At 40.0% G+C, this 18,910-nt stretch overlaps 1 protein-coding gene across 5 annotated transcripts in view; it reads left to right on the plus strand.

Moving 5' to 3' along the window:
* Nucleotides 1-18,910, plus strand: part of AFF1 (ALF transcription elongation factor 1) — a 172,839-nt gene that overhangs the window by 76,749 nt on the left and 77,180 nt on the right. For 2 of the 5 annotated variants that reach the window (XM_087724072.1, XM_087724073.1), the window contains exons 1-3: nt 1,002-1,112; nt 3,823-3,943; nt 5,510-6,382. In XM_087724072.1, the coding sequence (XP_087580198.1) occupies nt 1,036-1,112; nt 3,823-3,943; nt 5,510-6,382 (1,071 nt within the window). In that variant the 5' untranslated portion in view covers nt 1,002-1,035. Of the gene's footprint in view, nt 1-1,000; nt 1,113-3,822; nt 3,944-5,509; nt 6,383-18,910 lie in introns of those variants that run through there. The other 3 variants (XM_087724075.1, XM_087724076.1, XM_087724074.1) reach the window with 2 other exon arrangements.

An 18,910-nucleotide genomic window follows, 5' to 3' on the forward strand; every position in this document is an offset into this window, starting at 1 on the left:
TTTGGTGCGGTGACCAAAACGATGCTCCTATTCTAAACGCCTGACCGCCTGATCTTTTGGGGAAAGCGTAGAAAAGAGATGGCGTAAATGGGGACTTATGAATGGATCAGATTGCATGGAACAAAAGCTGTCTTTATTGATAAGATTCTCCCAGCATGAAAATCTCTCCAGTCTCCCAAGCTGAGACCCTGCTAGTTGCTCTGCTAATATTTTTTTAGAAATAATGACACTTGAAAAGCATTGATATGTAGTGGTTAGAGTAGCTTTCTGAAAGAAAGCTCTTTATGGAACCCACTTTCATTAGTTATGAATCGGAAACAGTGGTGGGATTTAACCAGTGTAACACCCAGTTTGCTGAGCACACACAGTTCGTTTCAAAACTGCTCTGAAACTTACCTTCTATTGCAGCCCCGGTGAGTAAAATAGCTGAGCTGCAGCCGCGCCTATCAGCTGGGCTTCAAACAAAGGAAATATAGGACAGACTAGTGCAGGAGTGGGTGGGTGGAGCCAACAGGTCGCTGGAACTACCGGTTTGTGCGAACTGGTCCAAACCAGCTGAATCCCACCCCTGATTGGACTGTTTTATCAGCCTAACCTCAACATTATGGAATTATTATCAACAGGTATAACTATCAAGAGTGGGATAATGGAGGGCAGATCAATATGCAGAAATTTTACTTTGGGTAACTTTGACAATAAGGAATACACTTTACCTATTGGGAATAAAAAGGTGAGCTAAAATTATTTAATGGTAACTGCAATCTCTGTTTGCCATTACTGTTGATAATTCTGTAGAGTTATGCCTTCATGTAGGCACAATTTGATGCACAGAAAAGAAATTTATTAAAGCCGACTTTCATTAATACAATTTCAATCAGTAGAAATGGCTGTCGATATGAGCGGTATTGTGGCTTAGTGGTGAAGGCGCTCACCTCCCACTTGGAAGGTTGAGAGTTCAAACCGCAGCAGATATTTCTCTCCTAGGATGCAAAGAACAAATATCTGCTGTGAACTCTGCTTGGCATCAGGAAGGGCATGTGGCCAGTAAATGCTCAGCTCCATCCAGTCACCTTAACTCTACCCCAAATTAAGGGATTACAGGATCGTGAAAAGTGAGGCTTTTTTAAAAAGGGCTATAAATGGCACTACGGAATTGGCAAGAAGTCACTTCACTGTGTTGTAGTGAAAACATTCCGGATATCTACCCAGTATCTTAAGTATAGCATATAAATTTAATCTGACACCAACAATTTTAAACAACCATGTAATCCACTCTGTAGGATTAGGGTGAAGCTAGGACATGTGATCACCTTTCCCCTGGCCACCCCTAGCCTTTAATTACAATCTTAATTATAGATATGGTAATGTTACCAAATGTGATTAAGACCTGGGAATCCTTACTGATTAATTAACGCCTAAAATTGGTAAACCGGCTTCCCTTTTCAGTCAAGCTCAATTCTGCCAAACTATATGGACAACCCCCTTCCCTCCAAGCAACATTATGGAATTGGTTTTTTACTGCCTTTTCAAAAATGTAATATTAAAAAAAAACCTTTTCAGTCTAACTTAGGCTTTCGGTATTACCCATCCTGTTCATCTGAATCTGTTTAGTCTTTTGCTTCAAGATCAGTCAAGGTTGGCCAAAGGCTGCAGTATTAGCACCACTAGGTGTTGTAAATTAATATAGCTAAAAATATTGAAAGCAGAAGAAAAGTACAGATCAGATTGTGGTTCCCAGCGAACTGTGCCAGGTTTCTTACATAACCTTGTTTTTCCTGATATTGCATATCTGTCTTTTATTCTTATTGTGGATAGAGGGTTGATTTAAAGGATAAGGTTCACACATATATCAACATTCGGAGGCTTTTTCAATTAACTTGCTTGCACTGGAAATGATTGAAAAGGCTGCAGCTCCTTTCCCCCCTACCCCCTGGATGTAGTAAAACTGCACATTCAATCCAAGGATGGAAACCAAAAGAGGCCATTGTTTGGGGAACAGGATTTGTTGCAGCTTTCATGATCTCTGCAAGAAAAATGCTGACAAACCATGGCTTTTATGTTAGGCTAGGAGCTTAAGGAAACACTGAAATTTCATTATGGTTGATGAAAACTGAGCCTCTTTTCAGAGAACGATCCACCAACATTTTGCCATTTGTGGTCAACATTTGCATTGGGAGGAGAGCTGGAAAACCTGAACCCTGAAGGATATGTATGGAGGGAGAAGAGATGGAAGATGCCATAGGTCAGGGCTATCCTGCATGCTTTTTACCTATGAAATAGCAATTGCACCTAGCACTTAGACTTACATACCGCTTCGTAGTGCCTTACAGCCCTCTCTAAGCAGTTTATAGAGTCAACATATTGCCCCCAACAATCTGGGTCCTTATTTTACTGACCTCGGAAGGATGGAAGGCTGAGTCAACCTTGAGCCTGGTGAGATCCGAACTGCAGGCTGCTGGCAGTCAGCAGAAGTAGGCTGCAGTACTGCGTTCTAACCACTGCGCCACTGCAGCTCTTGTTGCTCCCTCCCCCTTTAAAAAAAAACTGTAATAGAATATCAATCAAGAGTAGAACTGGAAGTGACCTTGGAGGTCTTCTAGTCCAACCCTCTGGAGAGACTATACCAGAGGTGTCAAATTGGCCGCCTGTGGTCCGGATGCTTCACGTGCAGGCCACGCCCACCTCGGCTCCCCCAAGGCAAAAAAGGTCACAATACATCACATGACGCAATTGAGTTTGACACCTGTGCTCTATACCATTTCAGACAAGTGGCTGTCCAGTCTCCTCTTAAACATCTCCAGTGATGGAGCACCCACAACTTCTGAAGGCAAGCTCCTCCACTGGTTGATTGTCCTCACGGTTAGGAAGTTTCCCCTTAACTCCAGGTTGATTCTCTCTTTGATTAGTTCCCATCCATTGTTTCTTGCCTTGCCTTCAGGTGCTTTGGAAAATAAGTTGACCCCCTCTTCTTTGTCCCAACCCCTTAAATACTGGAGTACTGCTATCATGTTACCCTTAGAATAAAACATTAGAAGGGAAAACGCCAGTTCATTCAGTCATGGAAGACCCTGATTTAGGGAAATTTCAGACTCTTATTTCTTTTTGTTTAATCTTTTAAAGATTGGAAATAGAGCAGCATTAAAAAGGACCCTTTGCAACTTAGGAGAGCAATAAGTCCTTTTTGAAAACAACTACTTTTTGTAAATACGAGGGCATTCATCCTTCTTGGATATTCTTGGGCCTTAAGACACAAAGACAACTGTTGTGAAATGTGTTAAGGTAGATGTTGAAATTGTGTAATGCTTAGAAAAGCCAAGAAGCTGTTGCATATATCATAACATTCCTTCCCTCTACCCAATTGCCTACTGTGTCAGACAAGTTGTGTAAGTTTCAAACCTGAACTGGATCTTATATTGCTAAAGTAAGCAACACTTCTTGATTCAGTTTAGAATATTAACCTCTTCCATTCACTCTTTGAGCATGAAAGCTATTATTTCCTAAAGGGTTGGATCCAAAAAGTGGCTGAAATGAAGATCATCATGAATAACTATGCAACCTTCAAACTTACAAAGCCACATTGAACAATGATTTGGTAACCTTGGGAAATACAGCCATTCAGAGATTTGCTATTTCCCCCCCCACAAAGGTTTTTCTGCATATCTACTTGTATGTCTATAGCTAAGTGGATATATGTGGGGTTGTGAAACTAACCGTTATGTGTTGTTTCCTGAGTTGCTGAGTTACCCAACTTCCTTTGAAATTGTTAAAAATGTCAGTTGAAAATGTGTTGCTTTCATGATGAAATGCTTGTTCTCCCAACAGCTTGTACAATGAAGAGAGAAATTTGCTCCGCATTCAAGCAAAAGAAAGGCGAAATCAGGAAGCTCATCAAGAGAGAGAACCGTTCTCTGCAGATATTCCCCTTTTTGGAGCGCCTTACAAGGTATCCATAGCGTATCTCCATTATATCATAGAGTGAGCTGATCGTTTTATATGTTCCAGTTTGCCTCTTTGCTTCAAGGGGATTTTAAAGTTAGATTTGGTTTATCCTTCGTGCTAAGCCAGTGTTTTATTTTGTTTGCAATACACCGTATGGGTGGTGTAAGCTTTTGCAAAACTTAAGACATTTATCCTAGTCACCTCCCACCTTGACTATTGCAACGTGCTCTACATGGGGCTGCTCTTGAAAAGCACCCAGAAGTTTCAGTTGGTTTAAAATGCAGCAGCCCATATGATTTTGTGCAGACCCAGGTGTGCACCTGTGTCATCTCTCTTGCGGGTTGCAGATTTGCTTCCGGGTGCAGTTCAAGCTTTGGTTGTCATTAAAGCTCTTCATGGCCAGGTTATCTGAAGGACCATCTCTTCCTGGTTACATCCACCTAGACCAGAGAAGCAGGGAATGTTGTGGGTTCTAAAGAGATACATCTAGCGGAACCCAGGAGAAGGGCCTTCTCTGTGGTGGCTCCATCCCTTTTGAATATCAAATCTGTGGGGATTAGCCTGGTCTCCCTTCCATACGCTTTCTCAAGGCCTCAAAGATCTGATTTTGCCAACGGGCCTGGGGAACCCAGAGTGGGATGGAACTCATCAAATGGCTTGTTTGATTGCCTCTTGTCGTTGGAAGGGGGGGGGTATTGTTTTCACTCTTTTTTAAATTGAGTTTTTATTTTTACTTTTTGTAAGGTGCCCAGAGTCTTTGAAAGTAAATGGGTGGCCATATAAATTATCTAAACACTGTAAATAAATAAATCCCACCTTTCCAGACCTTAGTATCGCTGTCCCCGTGATTGTGACAGCCATTAACCTCTGTAAAATTTATATCCATTTTATTCTTGAACCATCCTTTCATTTGCCTAAAGTCCAAGCAAGACCTTACCTCTAGCCTTTCCTAGTTAGGAAGATAGTTTATTCCCAGAAATTGCAGTTCTATGTAGGCCAATGATTTATCAAGATAATTTGTCAAGAATTACCCTTTCCTTCCCCCCCCCCCCTAATGTTGTGGTCGGTGAATACAAAAGATATGCAATACTTTTTCCAAATGCATGGAATATTCACTTTTTTGTTGTTGCCACATAGGTATATTAAGGTACCTATATTTAGATTTTATTTAATTTGTGGTGCCATTTCTTTCCCATCTATTTTTGGGTTATTGCCTCAAAAAATAGAAATATCTGTCTGGGACTCTAGTACTCTCCTCTCCCTTAACAGCAATGTGTTAAAAAGGCTCAGGCTACCCTCAAAGGACTGCTGGAGGAAGTGGAGTAATTTTAGTTGCATGACATTGCACCTTCGCACAAAGAACACCCTGCAAGCCGTTGTAGTTTGCAGGTTCTTAGAAAACCTGTGCTATGGTTGCAAATTGATCAGTGAGCTCTTAGGCTGATGGACAGTCAGCTCTTTGGGTTTAATTCATAGCTTCATGTCTAATTTCTGCTTTTTCTTGCTCTTCCTGTTTTTTTTTCTTCACTGCTTTTTTTTCTCCCCCCCTTGGCATTCTGTCTCATTTCAGAATAACAAAGCCGATGAATTGTCTAGCCGAATTCAGAAAATGTTTGGCAATTATGAAGAGATGAAAGAGCTCATCGTCAACCAGTTCTATCAGAATTTCATAGGGATCCCTACAAGTGTCATGCCTCTGTTCCCACCGTCTAAAGCCGATCGCCCTCTCTTCTCTGAAAAGACTGGCGCCCCATTCCAGAACCACAGCCACCACCGCAAACACGGGGGAGCTCATAGCTCGGACGTGCCGTCTGGAGGCAGCTCCCACCCAAAAATTCACTCCAGGGTGGAGCCAGCCTCACAAAGCGCCGGATTGCCTAGCCATCAGAAGCCAGGTCCCGCAAAGAGCTGCAAGACTGAAGGACTTCAAAGCGGTAGATGTCAGCCAAAAAGTAAAAAGTCCACCGAAAAAGCTACTGCACCTGAGACACGACCCTCACTTATGGAACTTTCTCCCTTATTGTCTGCGTTGTCTTCCACTGTACCACCTCTGTCCCCTCTACATTCCGGCCAGTGTGTCAGTTCCAGATCCCACAGCAGTAAGATCGAAAAGCGTGGGCAAAGTAGCTCCCCGTCTCAGGAGCTCCCGACCAGCATACGCGGTAATGAAAACGAGGACACTTCGACCGCTACTGTAGCTGTCAATGCTCAGCTTTCCAACCAGACATTTCCCTCATCCTTATCAAAAACCAGTGCAATACAACAGAAACCCACTGCCTACGTTAGACCAATGGATGGCCAAGACCAGGCGCCAGACGAGTCCCCCGAACTCAAGCCACTGCCGGAGGAATACCAGGAACAGTCCTATGGGAAAATAACAAATTTAAAAACCAACGTCAAGACCAACTTGCCCAAATTGAAAATACCTGCGGAACCAATTGAGGTTGGTGTACTAGTTGTGTTCGGTTTGATTGTTCATTGGCCTCAAAACCAAACACAATTATTTTTATAATTAATATCCAAAATCATAGGCTGGGTATGGTCATGCGTTTTTAAGTAGGACGGTAATCAGAATTGAACATGCTCCATAGAAGTTCTCTTTATGGGGCTCTTTAAGATGAGAATCAGTTGCTACTCAGCCCTAGTGTGGCTCTATGCACTCAAGTAGTTCACCTTACCAAAGGATGCATAAACTTAGGAAAGACAGTAGTACTGATTGTTTCGTGTTTTTAATGGAGCATCTTCTTCCACCAGGAACCAAATATGGGATAGTTTGTCGTGGATTCTGGGACTTGTAGCCATAACCCTCAATAGGATAATATCTATATAATAGGTGTGTTCCTGCATCTGTTAAAACTGCCCCCACCAAACCGTTTGGGCACCAAGGACTGGTTCTGTAGAGAGAGGTTTTTCTGTGGACCGGGGGACGGATGGACGTGGTTTCACATGCTGCTGGCATTCCATGGAGGGGGCTTCACTTATTTGTGCAGCCTAGTTTCTGGCATACCGTGGACTAGTGCCAGTCCACAGACCAGGAGTTGGGGGCGGGGGGTGTTAAAGGATAGATTTTGACATATTTTAAATAAGGGCAAAATAGTGGCAGATGGCAATGTTTATTATAATTTTGTTTCCCAGAATTTAAAAAATTGTCATTTGAGCAAGCACTGTTGTACAAGGTGGCCAGAATGTGATGCCAATTTTCACTCAAAAGTGTGTGTGTGTGTGTGTGTGTGTGTGTGTGTGTACTGATGTACTCATTTTTTCTTTTTTTGTGTTAGGTGGCATCTCTAGTAAATAGTAGGATTCAATTGGCTGTCAAGTTCAGGCATTATTATTGTTATATTGTCTATAAAGAGCCGAGGTGGCGCAGTGGTTAGGGTGCAGTACTGCAGGCCACTTTAGCTGACTGTGATCTGCAGTTCAGCGGTTCAAATCTCACCGGTTCAAGGTCGACTCAGCCTTCCATCCTTCCAAGGTGGGTGAAATGAGGACCCAGACTGTGGGGGCAAGTTGCTGACTCAATTTGCTAAAAAAAATTGTAAACCGCTTAGAGAGGGCTGAAAGCCCTATGAAGCGGTATATAAGTCTAATTAATAATAAATAAATAAATAAATAAATAAATAAATAATAAAAATCTGGAGCTCTATATAGTATTAGGGGAATTAAGCCTCAAGCCCTTACAAACTTCCTGGATATTTTTTTTCTTGCAATTAAGCCAAATAGTTTTGATCTTGTTCACTTACTAGAACAAGTTTCTCCCCAACCTACCTTTCTTCCCCAAACCACATCATAAAAGAGAGTTAAAATAATATAATAATCACTGCTGTGCTCTTAAGCATTACTGATAAAGAATATTAAAGAAACAAAAGCAGCAGTTAAAATTCAAACCCAGTGGAGAGCCAACTAGAATTATTTTTCAAAATGCGTTTGCAGAATCAAGCGTTTTGAATTAGTAATGGAACGAAAAGCTCAAATCGATCTCCCAGAGTTGCCAGTAACAAGGATATGCGCTTGGCCTATGTTTGATATGGGGCTAACTGTGATTGAGTTGTATACTATGGAGATTTTGCTCGAAAACAGTGCACAAAATTCCATTCTGCCTCCCCTTTGTGTTCCTTTGACATCACTTTTTTCATCAAATAATGACTAGCTCATTGAATTTTTCAACGCTTGTATGTCACTTGCAGCTGTGAATTAACTGTTGACGGTTTTCAGCTCTTGGCAGCACTGAAAAGTGAAGCTTTTTCCAGCTGAACACAGGAATTGTCTTTCCTATTAATCTATTGTGGAGAATTGTGTTATGAATCACTTTGTACTGCAGAAACACTAACTCTGTGTCAGTCTTCTGGTTGCTTGAAAGGCTGACATCTTCCCAATTCCGGGATTCAAGTAGCCACACATTTGGACTTAAGCATGCTGTGATACAAAAGATACTTCACTGGGAAACCTAATTTATTTTGCTCTTCTTAATGGAGGAGTCATTATAAAATGATCTATTTCTGTAACGTTAGAATATTTTTTAAATAATGGGAAAGTTGAGCAGAAAAACCTGGCAGCTGTCGATCAATAAGACCATCCAGTTTAGAATTTTTAGACAAGCAAAATCTGAAGAATTTAGTACAAGAAAGTTATGTTCTATATGTTGGTTGTAAATATATGTCCCTTAACTTCAGATTGAGAGGAAATTGTGTTTTCTGTTATTGGGATATAGACATTTGGGTGATAGTTTGCAGAATGAGTAGCTATGGGCTCCAAAAACAAATGACTTTCACTCGTGCAAAGTTATGAAAATATCTTAATTAACCTTTCTTTCCTGACTTACTTATTTTATATTCTTTCTCTTGTGTGCTATTACTATTTAACAGTGGTCGTGGGTGTTATGGCAGATAAGCTGGAAGTGTCTAGCAATGCAAAGGCACGATTGCTCATGGGCTGTGATGTATGTTTATGGGAACAAGAATTTGAAATAACAACGAGTAATGATGCTTTTATTAAGCAACCATGGCTTATGCCTGATATACACACCTGGCTCTTGAGGTTTGCAGCAAACAGAGATTTGTGCAACTCTCTGGTTTATCAACTCAAGTTAATGTTGCTATGAAACTGCTGTTATAATTTCATTTCCTGTTGTGGGAAGTGAACTTGAAAACCAGCAGCATGTGTATGAGTCGCATCTGTAAAGATTGATTTAGTGTTTGTTTGGAATCAAAACCGTTTTTACCAATCATCTAAATTAAAAACTAGTTGGGATTTAAGAAAATGTCAATTCTTATTTTATGCATCATTTATGTTTTGGGCTGTACCCTTCCTAGAATGCTTTAGAAAAAAACTTTTTAGAGACCACCATTTGAAGAGTTGTCTTCTCATATATTATACCAAGAAAGAAAGAAAAAATTCTAGTGGCTGAAATAACATGTTATTTTTGTTCTTTTGTTTTTATTTTTGTTTTAAAAAAACCTCCGAAGAGTTTTTCCTTCCCTAAATGCATGTTTGCAGGACGCGGTGGCTCAGTGGCTAAGACGCTGATCTTGTCGATCAGAAGTTCAGCAGTTCGAATCTCTAACGCCACGTAACAGAGTGAGCTCCCATTACTTGTCCCAGCTTCTGCCAATCTAGCAGTTCGAAAGCACGTAAAAATGCAAGTAGAAAAATTGGGACCACTTTGGTGGGAAGGTAACAGCGTTCCGTGCCCCTTCGTCGTTTAGTCATGCCGGCCACATGGCCACAGAGACATCTTCGGACAACACTGGCTCTTTGGCTTTGAAACGGAGATGCGCACCATCCCCTAGAATCAGGAAGCACATATTTGCGAGGGGAACATTTAGCTTTAAATGCACATACCCAACTAATTATCCCAGTTTGGGGGGAATCCGGCCTCTCCACAACTTTAGACATCCATTTTTCTCCTTGAAAAAAATCCCGAATCAAAAGACCATGCAAAAGTAAAAGAACTGGTGGGTGGGTGTGGGCAGGCAAGCTGAAAAAGGGATCTCCTCAAGTGATTCATAAGCTGCATTTATTTTTTTGGTGCATCGCTGCCCTCTACTCTCAAATTCACCAAATTAGGGGATTGATAGTATAAAAACAAATACATGAATGTAGCAGCTGCTGGCTCCAATTGTATGTGCATTGATTCCATTCAACCCACATTGAATGCGTATAATGTTTCATCTTAGAACACTCCTAAAAATCTAAGAAAATCGTTTTTAAACAGATGAAGGCCCAGTACGAATTGTCCTGGCTGTCTCTGTTCAGCTGCCAAGCTGCTTAGCTAATCCCTTTGCAAGAACGAGGTCTTCATCACCGTAGCCCTATGGGAGAAATATATTTTCTATTTTTTCCCTCTATTTGCCAGAATGTATCTTGGTAGTAGTGCAAACAAACGTGCAAGCCAAATTTCAGTAAAACCCATCTAAAATGCAGCTCTCTTATTTTCTACAATCTCACAAAAGGATCTTGTGTCGAACAGTATAGTCAAGTGGAAGGATTTCTGGATTGGCTATGTACCGCACCTCGCTTTGGTAAACGTAAAGGGTGTGTACTGATTTCAGAGGTAATCCTTCTGCTAAGCTGTTGTTCTTAACAAGCTAGAAAGGTGAATGTCACCCAGATAAAACAGGGAGGGAGGGAGAGAGAGAGAGAGAAGAAGAAGAAGAAGAAGGGTATTAAAGATTTTGTTGATCTTTTTATGTTGTTTTCTAGATTGCTGGTGATTAGATATTATCTTGTTTGGAGCAATAACCAACTTGGCTTTTAGTTTTAATAGGCCAAATTTGATGTCGAGAGAAATTATAAAGCTGTTGGGTCATTCTATGTGTTAGTGCGATGGTTGCAATCTTAAAAATAAAAGATGAAAGCAAGAACCAGCAAGAAACATTTGAATACTACTTGGGAGCAGGGGACAGGCAAACAGTTACAAACAAGGCAAGATGTAGAAAAGCGATATAATTAGTAAGAAGCACCGGTAATATTGTAGTGGTGTCGTGTTAATAAGCTAAGAACTGTGCCCTTTGAAACAACAGCATCTATTTTTGTAAGTTTTGATAAGTTGGTGGTGTCACTTCTGCTATTCAGTCTGCCATGAATTTTTATTCCTTTCTATTGCCAATGTTATTGTTGTTTTCACCAGGAGATTTATGGAAGGTCTCTGAGTGTGCATGTGCTTGAAATCATTATCATCTTAGATAAGTTAATATATGTTATTTTCAGTGTTAACTAGGGAATGGCAGCGTCCAGTTTTTCTTAAAGAGAAGTTGGTGCAATCTTGCTGGATCAAACGTGAGGTTGCGGTGTTGTCCGGTGTGTTGTGATGCCGCTCATCAGTATGCAAAGATATTGTGGTGAGCTGACTTAAGATCTGAAAGGGCCACCTTTTTGGTTCAAAGTGGTTGAGTGCTCCCTGATGCTTTAGACATTAATCTACTATATCTAGGCCTATGATCTTTAATACGCTACAGGTCATGAAGAACTTATCGAAGAAAAGGTAGGTTGTGAATACAGCAAATACTAATTATACTTCCTTATAATTGTTTTCAGTAGCCACAGATGCTGAGCGGGTTGCTAAAGTCAATAGAATGATTATTTGTTTGTGTATTTGTATTTGTTTATTTATTGATTTGGCTGCCCATCTTACTGCAGGGTAATTGGGTGGCATAGCTGATTGGGCCACAAGCTGTTCTGGATAATATTTTGTGGCAAGTTCCTCATACATTTGCAAAAGTAGTCGAATTCTTCCTTTTATAAATTAAATATCACCTATCAAGGGTTTTCTAACTTGTTTCTGGAAGCTCATATTTGCGACCATTTTGTCCCCTCCATTACTTCATTGACTATTTAATTACACTATCACTAAACAGTTGGGTTAGGTTTTGTAGTGATTTAATGTTGGTTCCGCTGGATAATTTATCTTACATGAATAAATATTAAAAAATGATTCACTTGGAAAAATTGGGGCTGTCTGTGAAGACAAGGCCTACATTTTGAAGGTTTTCATGATGCCTCACAATTATTCTTGTGAAGAAAATGAACATTTCCTGAGGAAAGTAGTTTTGAATATACAACTTGTTTATATTTATACATCTATATTTTATGTGTATATTATTTGGGAATTTCCCTCTTAGGTTTTAATATCCATTGGCTTCAGTTCTGGTCAGAGAACATGTTTTTGAAAATGTGTTATTCTATATTAGATTACAGTAACTATATGTTCTTTATTATATAGTCCTTTGTTTTACAAAGCTGTCCTTTATATTTTTCAAATACTCCCCTTTGTCTTTTATTTTGGTCATTTAAGTCTTGCTATACAAATGGTACGACTTAATGCACACTTTCATATTCCTGTGAAAAATATGCCAACTTTTAAAATAAATTTACATATACTGTTCGATTTTAGTTTTTTGGTTTTTTTTGAATATGCATTTTTGTAAAGTTTTCATTGGTTTTCCTCTTGTATTTTATCTTGTACAGCAAAGTGATTTTACAGTGAGTAAAATCCAGCTCATGAATGAGAATGCACTTTCAAAATAATGATTAGCTATTTTCAAGCTTGCTATCACTTAGAAGTGCAGTTTCAACCTATTGCTGACACACTTTGAGTGTTGAAACTGAAAGTGCTTTTAAAAAATGTAATATTTGTATGTTGTGAGCTGCCTTGTTCTCCTTGCTGAATAGACAGGATGTAAAAACTTTAAATGCTCCCTTGGGCATGGATTTTAGCGATTGAGTAACCCCATCAGGTGTGTGTGTGTGTTGTTGTTGTTTTGTAATTGTCGTTGCATGGATTGGGTTAGATTGTCCTCAGATGCCATTATATTGTTGTATTGTTATTGTTTGTTTCTATTATCATTGGCTTTAATTCTATGATTCCCGCCCAGGGTCATAATGGCATGATGGGCAGCTATATAAATCATATTAAATAAAGGAAAAAATATATAATACAGGACTACAATTAAAAAAAAGAACTAAAAGACTGCTGCTAAAATGGCCTGCCAGCTGTTTCTTGCTTTAAAAAAAGATTTGAATTTATCTTCTTCCTTTTTCATTGTAAGAATCAGCAAAAAGAGAAGAATGACTTAACATTATTTAAATAAGGTTTTTTTGGGAAGCGTTCTCTCACTTTCTCTTCTAATGAGCTGTGAAATTAAAGTAGAATCTTCAAAAAATTCTGTTTTAAATTGAAAAATACTGTGGAGTTAGATTAAATATGCAAAGTGCAAAAGTGATAAAATGCTTTTTAATTGCCACTTAAATTGCTTTTTTTTCTTTTGACTTAGGTTTTGAGAAAGATAATACATCTAGAAAAAAAGTACCTTACGAATGCGTGATTACAAAACCTTAATGTGGAAAGAGAAACCAATGCCTGAAAATAGTTTTTAAAGTCTCTTTCCTTGCCTATTAATAATCTTAATTTAGTGCTCCTTTTAAAGGAACTGCTTAATGAAAACTCACTTATTTTTTTTAAAAAAAACAACCTTACAAATTTAATAACATAAATGAAAGAAAAGTATTTTATATGGTACAAAATGGCATAACTGAAAATAGGGCTTGTGCTTGTGTGCATGTATGTATAAAGCAGTTAACTCTGTGGCTAAATATTTATCTGGGATACTCCAGCGAGTGAAAACAATGGCCTTCAAATAAATAAATCACAGCCAAATTCTGCCGGCTCACAATATTGAAACACGTAGAAAACAAAAAAAGCAACTTTCTTGTATGTGCTTTGCTGCATTCCCACTGGACTTTGGGCTGGATTTTTCCTTCCTTGCCCTTCCTCTGGGTGCAGCTGCTGCATTTCCCCTCCCTGTGTAAATCCAGAAATAAAATATTAACCAAAGCAGCCATGAGAGGAACGCGGACGAAACAGCTTTGCCGATGCGCGTTGCCCTCTGTGGTTTATTGTTATTTATTTATTTATTTTTTGAGCTTCCCCTCTCCTCCAGGTGCTCAGCACGAGTCAGAACGGGACAGATGTTGTCGATTTCAAACGTGCAAGGGACGGCGGGGAGCGCGTGGGGGGGGGGCAACACACGATGGCGAATATTGCTTAGCAACCGGCACTTGAGGGAGCGTTTTTTAGGAGAAACGCCAAGGGAGTTATGCCTGGGAGCGATTGCTGGCTTTGCATGGCTCAGTGCGAGGGGAGAGAAGTGAAAGTTCTTTCCTGTCAGCTCTGCCACTCCAGCTGCCAGAGCGAAAGACGCTCATGTTATTGATGCTGATTACAGCTGGCAGGGGAATGTATGGAAACAGGAAACCTCTGTTGCCATGTAGGAAGGCAGTAAGACATGTTCACGGAGGTAAGTTCTCCCCCCCTCTGGCCCCGCCACAAATAGAAACTGGCCGTGGCTGCTCAGGTATCTTCTCCATAGGAGGGACAGGGGGGAGGGGGGCAGCAAAGGAGGTGACTATGGAGGATGGACCGAGGTCATGTTTTGGCACGTGCTACCAGTAGCCCAAAGGAGGGACGTCTTCCAGCTGATGCCCTGCTTGCAGCCAAGAGGTAGAAAGTAGCTCTCCCAGCGAATTTTTGGCTTGTAAACAAGGACGGCTTGGTGTGGGTGAGGCACTCGGGCAGAGTCACGCTCCTCCTCCCGCCCGCGCTTCCTTTGCAAAGGATTTGACGGATAATTGACAAGCTGCATCTTGGATTCCAGGGCATCCGTTCCTCGGAAGTTCCTGGGGAAATGTGCAACTCAGCAGTAGCTGAAGGTAGCGTTTATCAAAGCTAAGCAATCAAGCTACCTGTAGGGCCGGTTGCATGTCATGGACACCTGAAACTTTGCTCCCAGGATGACAGTTCTCTCTTTCCATCCCCGAACAGAGGAATTTGGGGCAGAAGAAACTTTCTTGACATTGGCCAGGTGTGTGCAAATGTTGGGGGTGGGGGGAGAGGGGGGAATTGCAGAGATGTCATGCCATGTAATCTGGTGGATGCTTGGAATAATTTTGGTGTCTCTTCTCCATAAACAGCCCTCTGTCTATATGGCAAGATAGAAATCTAGAGTTTTAAGATACATGTTACTATTGTTCTTTTAGATAAGGATTTTCTAATTGGGGAGCAGAAGGCCCTAAGATTTTATTTATTTATTTTTTGGTGGGGGGAAAATGAATAGACTCCAGTTGGTGATATTTTCAAGGAAAACTATAATCAAATATTATGGTTTGGTTGTGGTGGAAGACCATTAAAGGCCCTAAGGCCTGCTCTGGCTTGAAGCTTCTCCATGTCTTATCATTTTGAAAGACTCATTATACTACGGGGAGATGTTTTAGTCTGGTGAGTGTCTCTTGTGTATATGTACTTCCTTCCTACTCGGAGCGCACACCATTTTTATCATGCTCACTGATCTAGCTTAAAAACAAACACACACACACACACACACGGGGCATGTTGTTAGGACTGTGACATAATGTCATTTCTGCCCAAAGGGGAGTGGCTTTGTAATAGAAAATTTGCATATTGGCATTATTCTTGCTACTATATTTACCACATTGGGGCAAATTGACCTCAGCTGACTTGATAAGGGCCAAAACATTGCTTTGCCTGTATGTGATTGGCAGAAAGTGCAAATCGGGATGCACAACTGTTTTTGTTCATTCTCCTTTGTTGTCATGTCTTGTCTTTCACTGTGAAATCAAGATGCCATCTAAACAGAATTTCCAGCTGGTATCCCATCCATATTCTCATGACATCTAGAATCTTGTAGTTTATTCTATCCCATGCTTTCATATAATCCCAATGGTAATGGTGTAAAACATAATTTGGCCTCATTTTTTTAGTCCAACAAATGAAACTAATTAAAATGGTCAACCCATGGAAATTGCTTGATTTAACTTGATTTTCAGTACATTTGGTTGTCTTCAAGTGTTCTGCTCAAGAACTTAACTGCTTATTTTTTCCTCAGAATTTGTTAATAGCCTCCATCTTTGGTAGTTTTAAATACAATTCCCTTAATTAATAGAAGGTAAGATCTATCAGCAAATAGTTCTAAAGCTATCTATATATTACCTTAAATATTGGCAGATATCCCTGCCTACCACAGCAGTTGGTAGGTAGGGAAGGCAAAAAATCATCTCAGAAGAAAGAATACTTTCTTTTCTTAGAAAAATTGTACATGTCCATGAAGCTCTCAGGAGTCAAGTTTAAGTCAGGAAATTTTAATCTTTTTATTGCAGGCAACGTGCATTTTGATAACGGCTCTTGCAACAACAGCAGTAAATGACTCCTTATACCTTGCTTAGCTTCTTCTGTTGGCTTCTGTTTGGCCATGCCAGTAACAAAATACAGTTTTAAATAGATTTTAGGAAATCCTATTAAGATTCCTTGATGAAAAGATTAGTGCACTGGATCAATTTATCTGATAAGTAACTTGCATGTGTCCAACTGTATTTACCATATTTTTGGGAGTATAAGATGCACCAGAGTATAAGACGCACCAAAGATTTGAAGAGGCAAATAAAAAAAAGTTTTTGCACTCTGCAAACCTCCCAAAATGGCCCGTTTTCACAAAAACAGGCCAGATTTTTTTTAAAGGCACGAATAGCCTTTAGGAGGCTTCTAGAGTGCTCCTGGGGGGGGGGGGGACGCCAAAAATGAGCAAAAAATGGCCCATTTTTTATCAAAAAAGGGCATGGATAGCCTTTAGGAGGCTTATAGAGTGCTCCTGGGGGCTGGGGGGTAAACGGAGCAAAAAATGGCCCATTTATTGCTCATTTCTGCCCTCCCCAGCCCCCAGGAGTACTCAAAGCCTCCTACAGGCTCTGCACGGCCATTTTGGTGAAGGGGGTGGGGTTTCGGGAGACAAAAAATGGTGTATTCAGTGTATAAGACGCACCCAGATTTTCAGCCTCTTTTTTGAGGGGAAAAGGTGCGTTTTTTACTCCAAAAATATGGTACCTTCTCAAGTAGAGGAGGGTGTATGTCTATTGAATAGTTTTCAAAGAAGTTCCCACTTTTCTAGGCAGTGCCCTATCACAGTCTTTTCCAAACTGCCTCCCCCCACCCCAGTGTTTGCAGTTCAATTTGCTGGATTATCAGCCAAAATGGCCATTAGGGAAACTTGAACTCCTCACATCTGGAGGTGCCAAGCTGCAGAAGAATGCTCTATTATATTATATATTCAAAAGTCTGATTTGCAGTTGTTTGCGGATGAGAAACAGAAGTCTCTGTGAAGTTGAACCTTGATACGAGAGGTCCTTACGAATAACATCAGTGATGATGCTACCTAGTTTGGGTAATGAAACATCTGCAAGAAAACAACCAAGCTCACAGAGCACCAAGGACCCCTCATTTCAATCCTCAGCTACAAATATTCTTTTACTGAGAGCCTTGATAATTTGACTGGTCTTTCCTTGATCAAGAGCTCTTTCTGATTGGTTTACTTGATTGGTGACATCATTGCTATATGGCTTCTAAGAGTGGCAGTGGCGCAGTGGTTAGAATGCGGTTCTGCAGGCTACTTCTGCTGCCTGCCGGTTGCTTTCTATTTGGCAGTTCGAATCTCACCAGGTTCAAGGTTGAGTCAGCCTTCCATCCTTCGGAGGTAAATGAGGACCCAGATTGTTGGGGGCAATAGGCTGACTCTGTAAACCTCTGAGAACAGGCTGTAAAGCAGTATATAAGTCTTAAGTGCTATTGCTGTTGGAGAAGCGCAAGCTTTTGGAAGATAATGTAGTATTTTAATTCTCCACAATGTCCAAGAATGGAAAGTTAGGGCAATCATCAATAGTCTCTTTTTTTTACCCCAACAACTTTATTCTTCTGGTATAATAATATAGTGGGAATATTCTGTCTTCATATATCGGATTTATGCCTTAGGGTTTCATGATTCTTTTTAATTTGCTTTCATTTTTCCCATTTATAGGCTTGACTTTTACAAGCTAAATGAAAGGCTACTTCATCAATTATTCATTTGCTTCCTATCTCTAAGGCCTTTTTTTTTTCTTTTACTGGTAGTTAAATAAAATTTATGCCAAGTTGCTTGTTTAGTATTTTATGTACCCAATGGGATCAAGACTGAATCTTAGGACAATCAGCATACAAATGAGCATTAGAAAAGAGAGTACTTTTACTTTATTCTGAATAAATCTTAATATTCCCACTTTAAGGGTAAATTATTTGGAACAAGCCTTTTAGATAAACAGAATGAATGTAAAATGTAGAATCAAAATGAATTAAAGAGAGCACCAAACTAGTGCAATCCTATTTCATAAATAAAAATGTTCTATACCAAAATAACACAAGGGATCTTTTTCCAGTGTACTTGCATAGAATTGGGTGGTGGGGATGGACCCATTTTTTCCTTCTAGCTGTTAACATAAGCATTAATAACAAGCAAGATTTTTTTAATAATGGGTTTGGCATCCCTGTTCATGTGCTTTTGGACAAACTATGAATCAAGCAAATATACCAGTTCTGATGTCTGAAGAATGTGATTCTTGGATTTCCTTAAATGAGTCAAATCTAGAAGGGGTGGCTACAGACCTTTTTAAAGTTGTGTCAGACATTAACAACGTTGATACTGGCTCCAGTAAGGTCCAATTAGGGCAGGCAATCTGTTTCCAAAGGTCATGTGGATTAGCTCAGATTTTTCTTGCGACATTGGTTAAATGAATTATTGCAATTGTTAAATTAATAACATGATTGTTAAGTGAATCTGACTTCCCCATTAACTTTGCTTGTCAGATTGTCACAAAATGACTCCTGAAGACTGCAACCGTCATAAATATGAGTCAGTTGTCAAGCATCTGAATCTAAACCACGTCACCATTGGGATGCTGCAATGGTCATTAATGTGGAAAATGGTCATAGATCATTATTTTCAGTGCCGTTATAACTTTGAATGGTCACTAAATGAACTTGTAAATTGAGGACTAAGGTAAAGGTTCCCCTTGTACATAGGTGCTAGTTGTTCCTGACTCTAGGGGGCATTTCATTTCTGTTTCAAAGCCAGCACTGTCCGAAGACGTCTCTGTG

The sequence above is a fragment of the Thamnophis sirtalis genome, unplaced genomic scaffold (assembly GCF_051295495.1).
Source record: "Thamnophis sirtalis isolate CommonGarterSnake01/CBP01778 unplaced genomic scaffold, rThaSir2_p1.2 scaffold_10, whole genome shotgun sequence".
In the NCBI taxonomy this organism is placed as follows: Eukaryota; Metazoa; Chordata; class Lepidosauria; order Squamata; family Natricidae; genus Thamnophis; species Thamnophis sirtalis.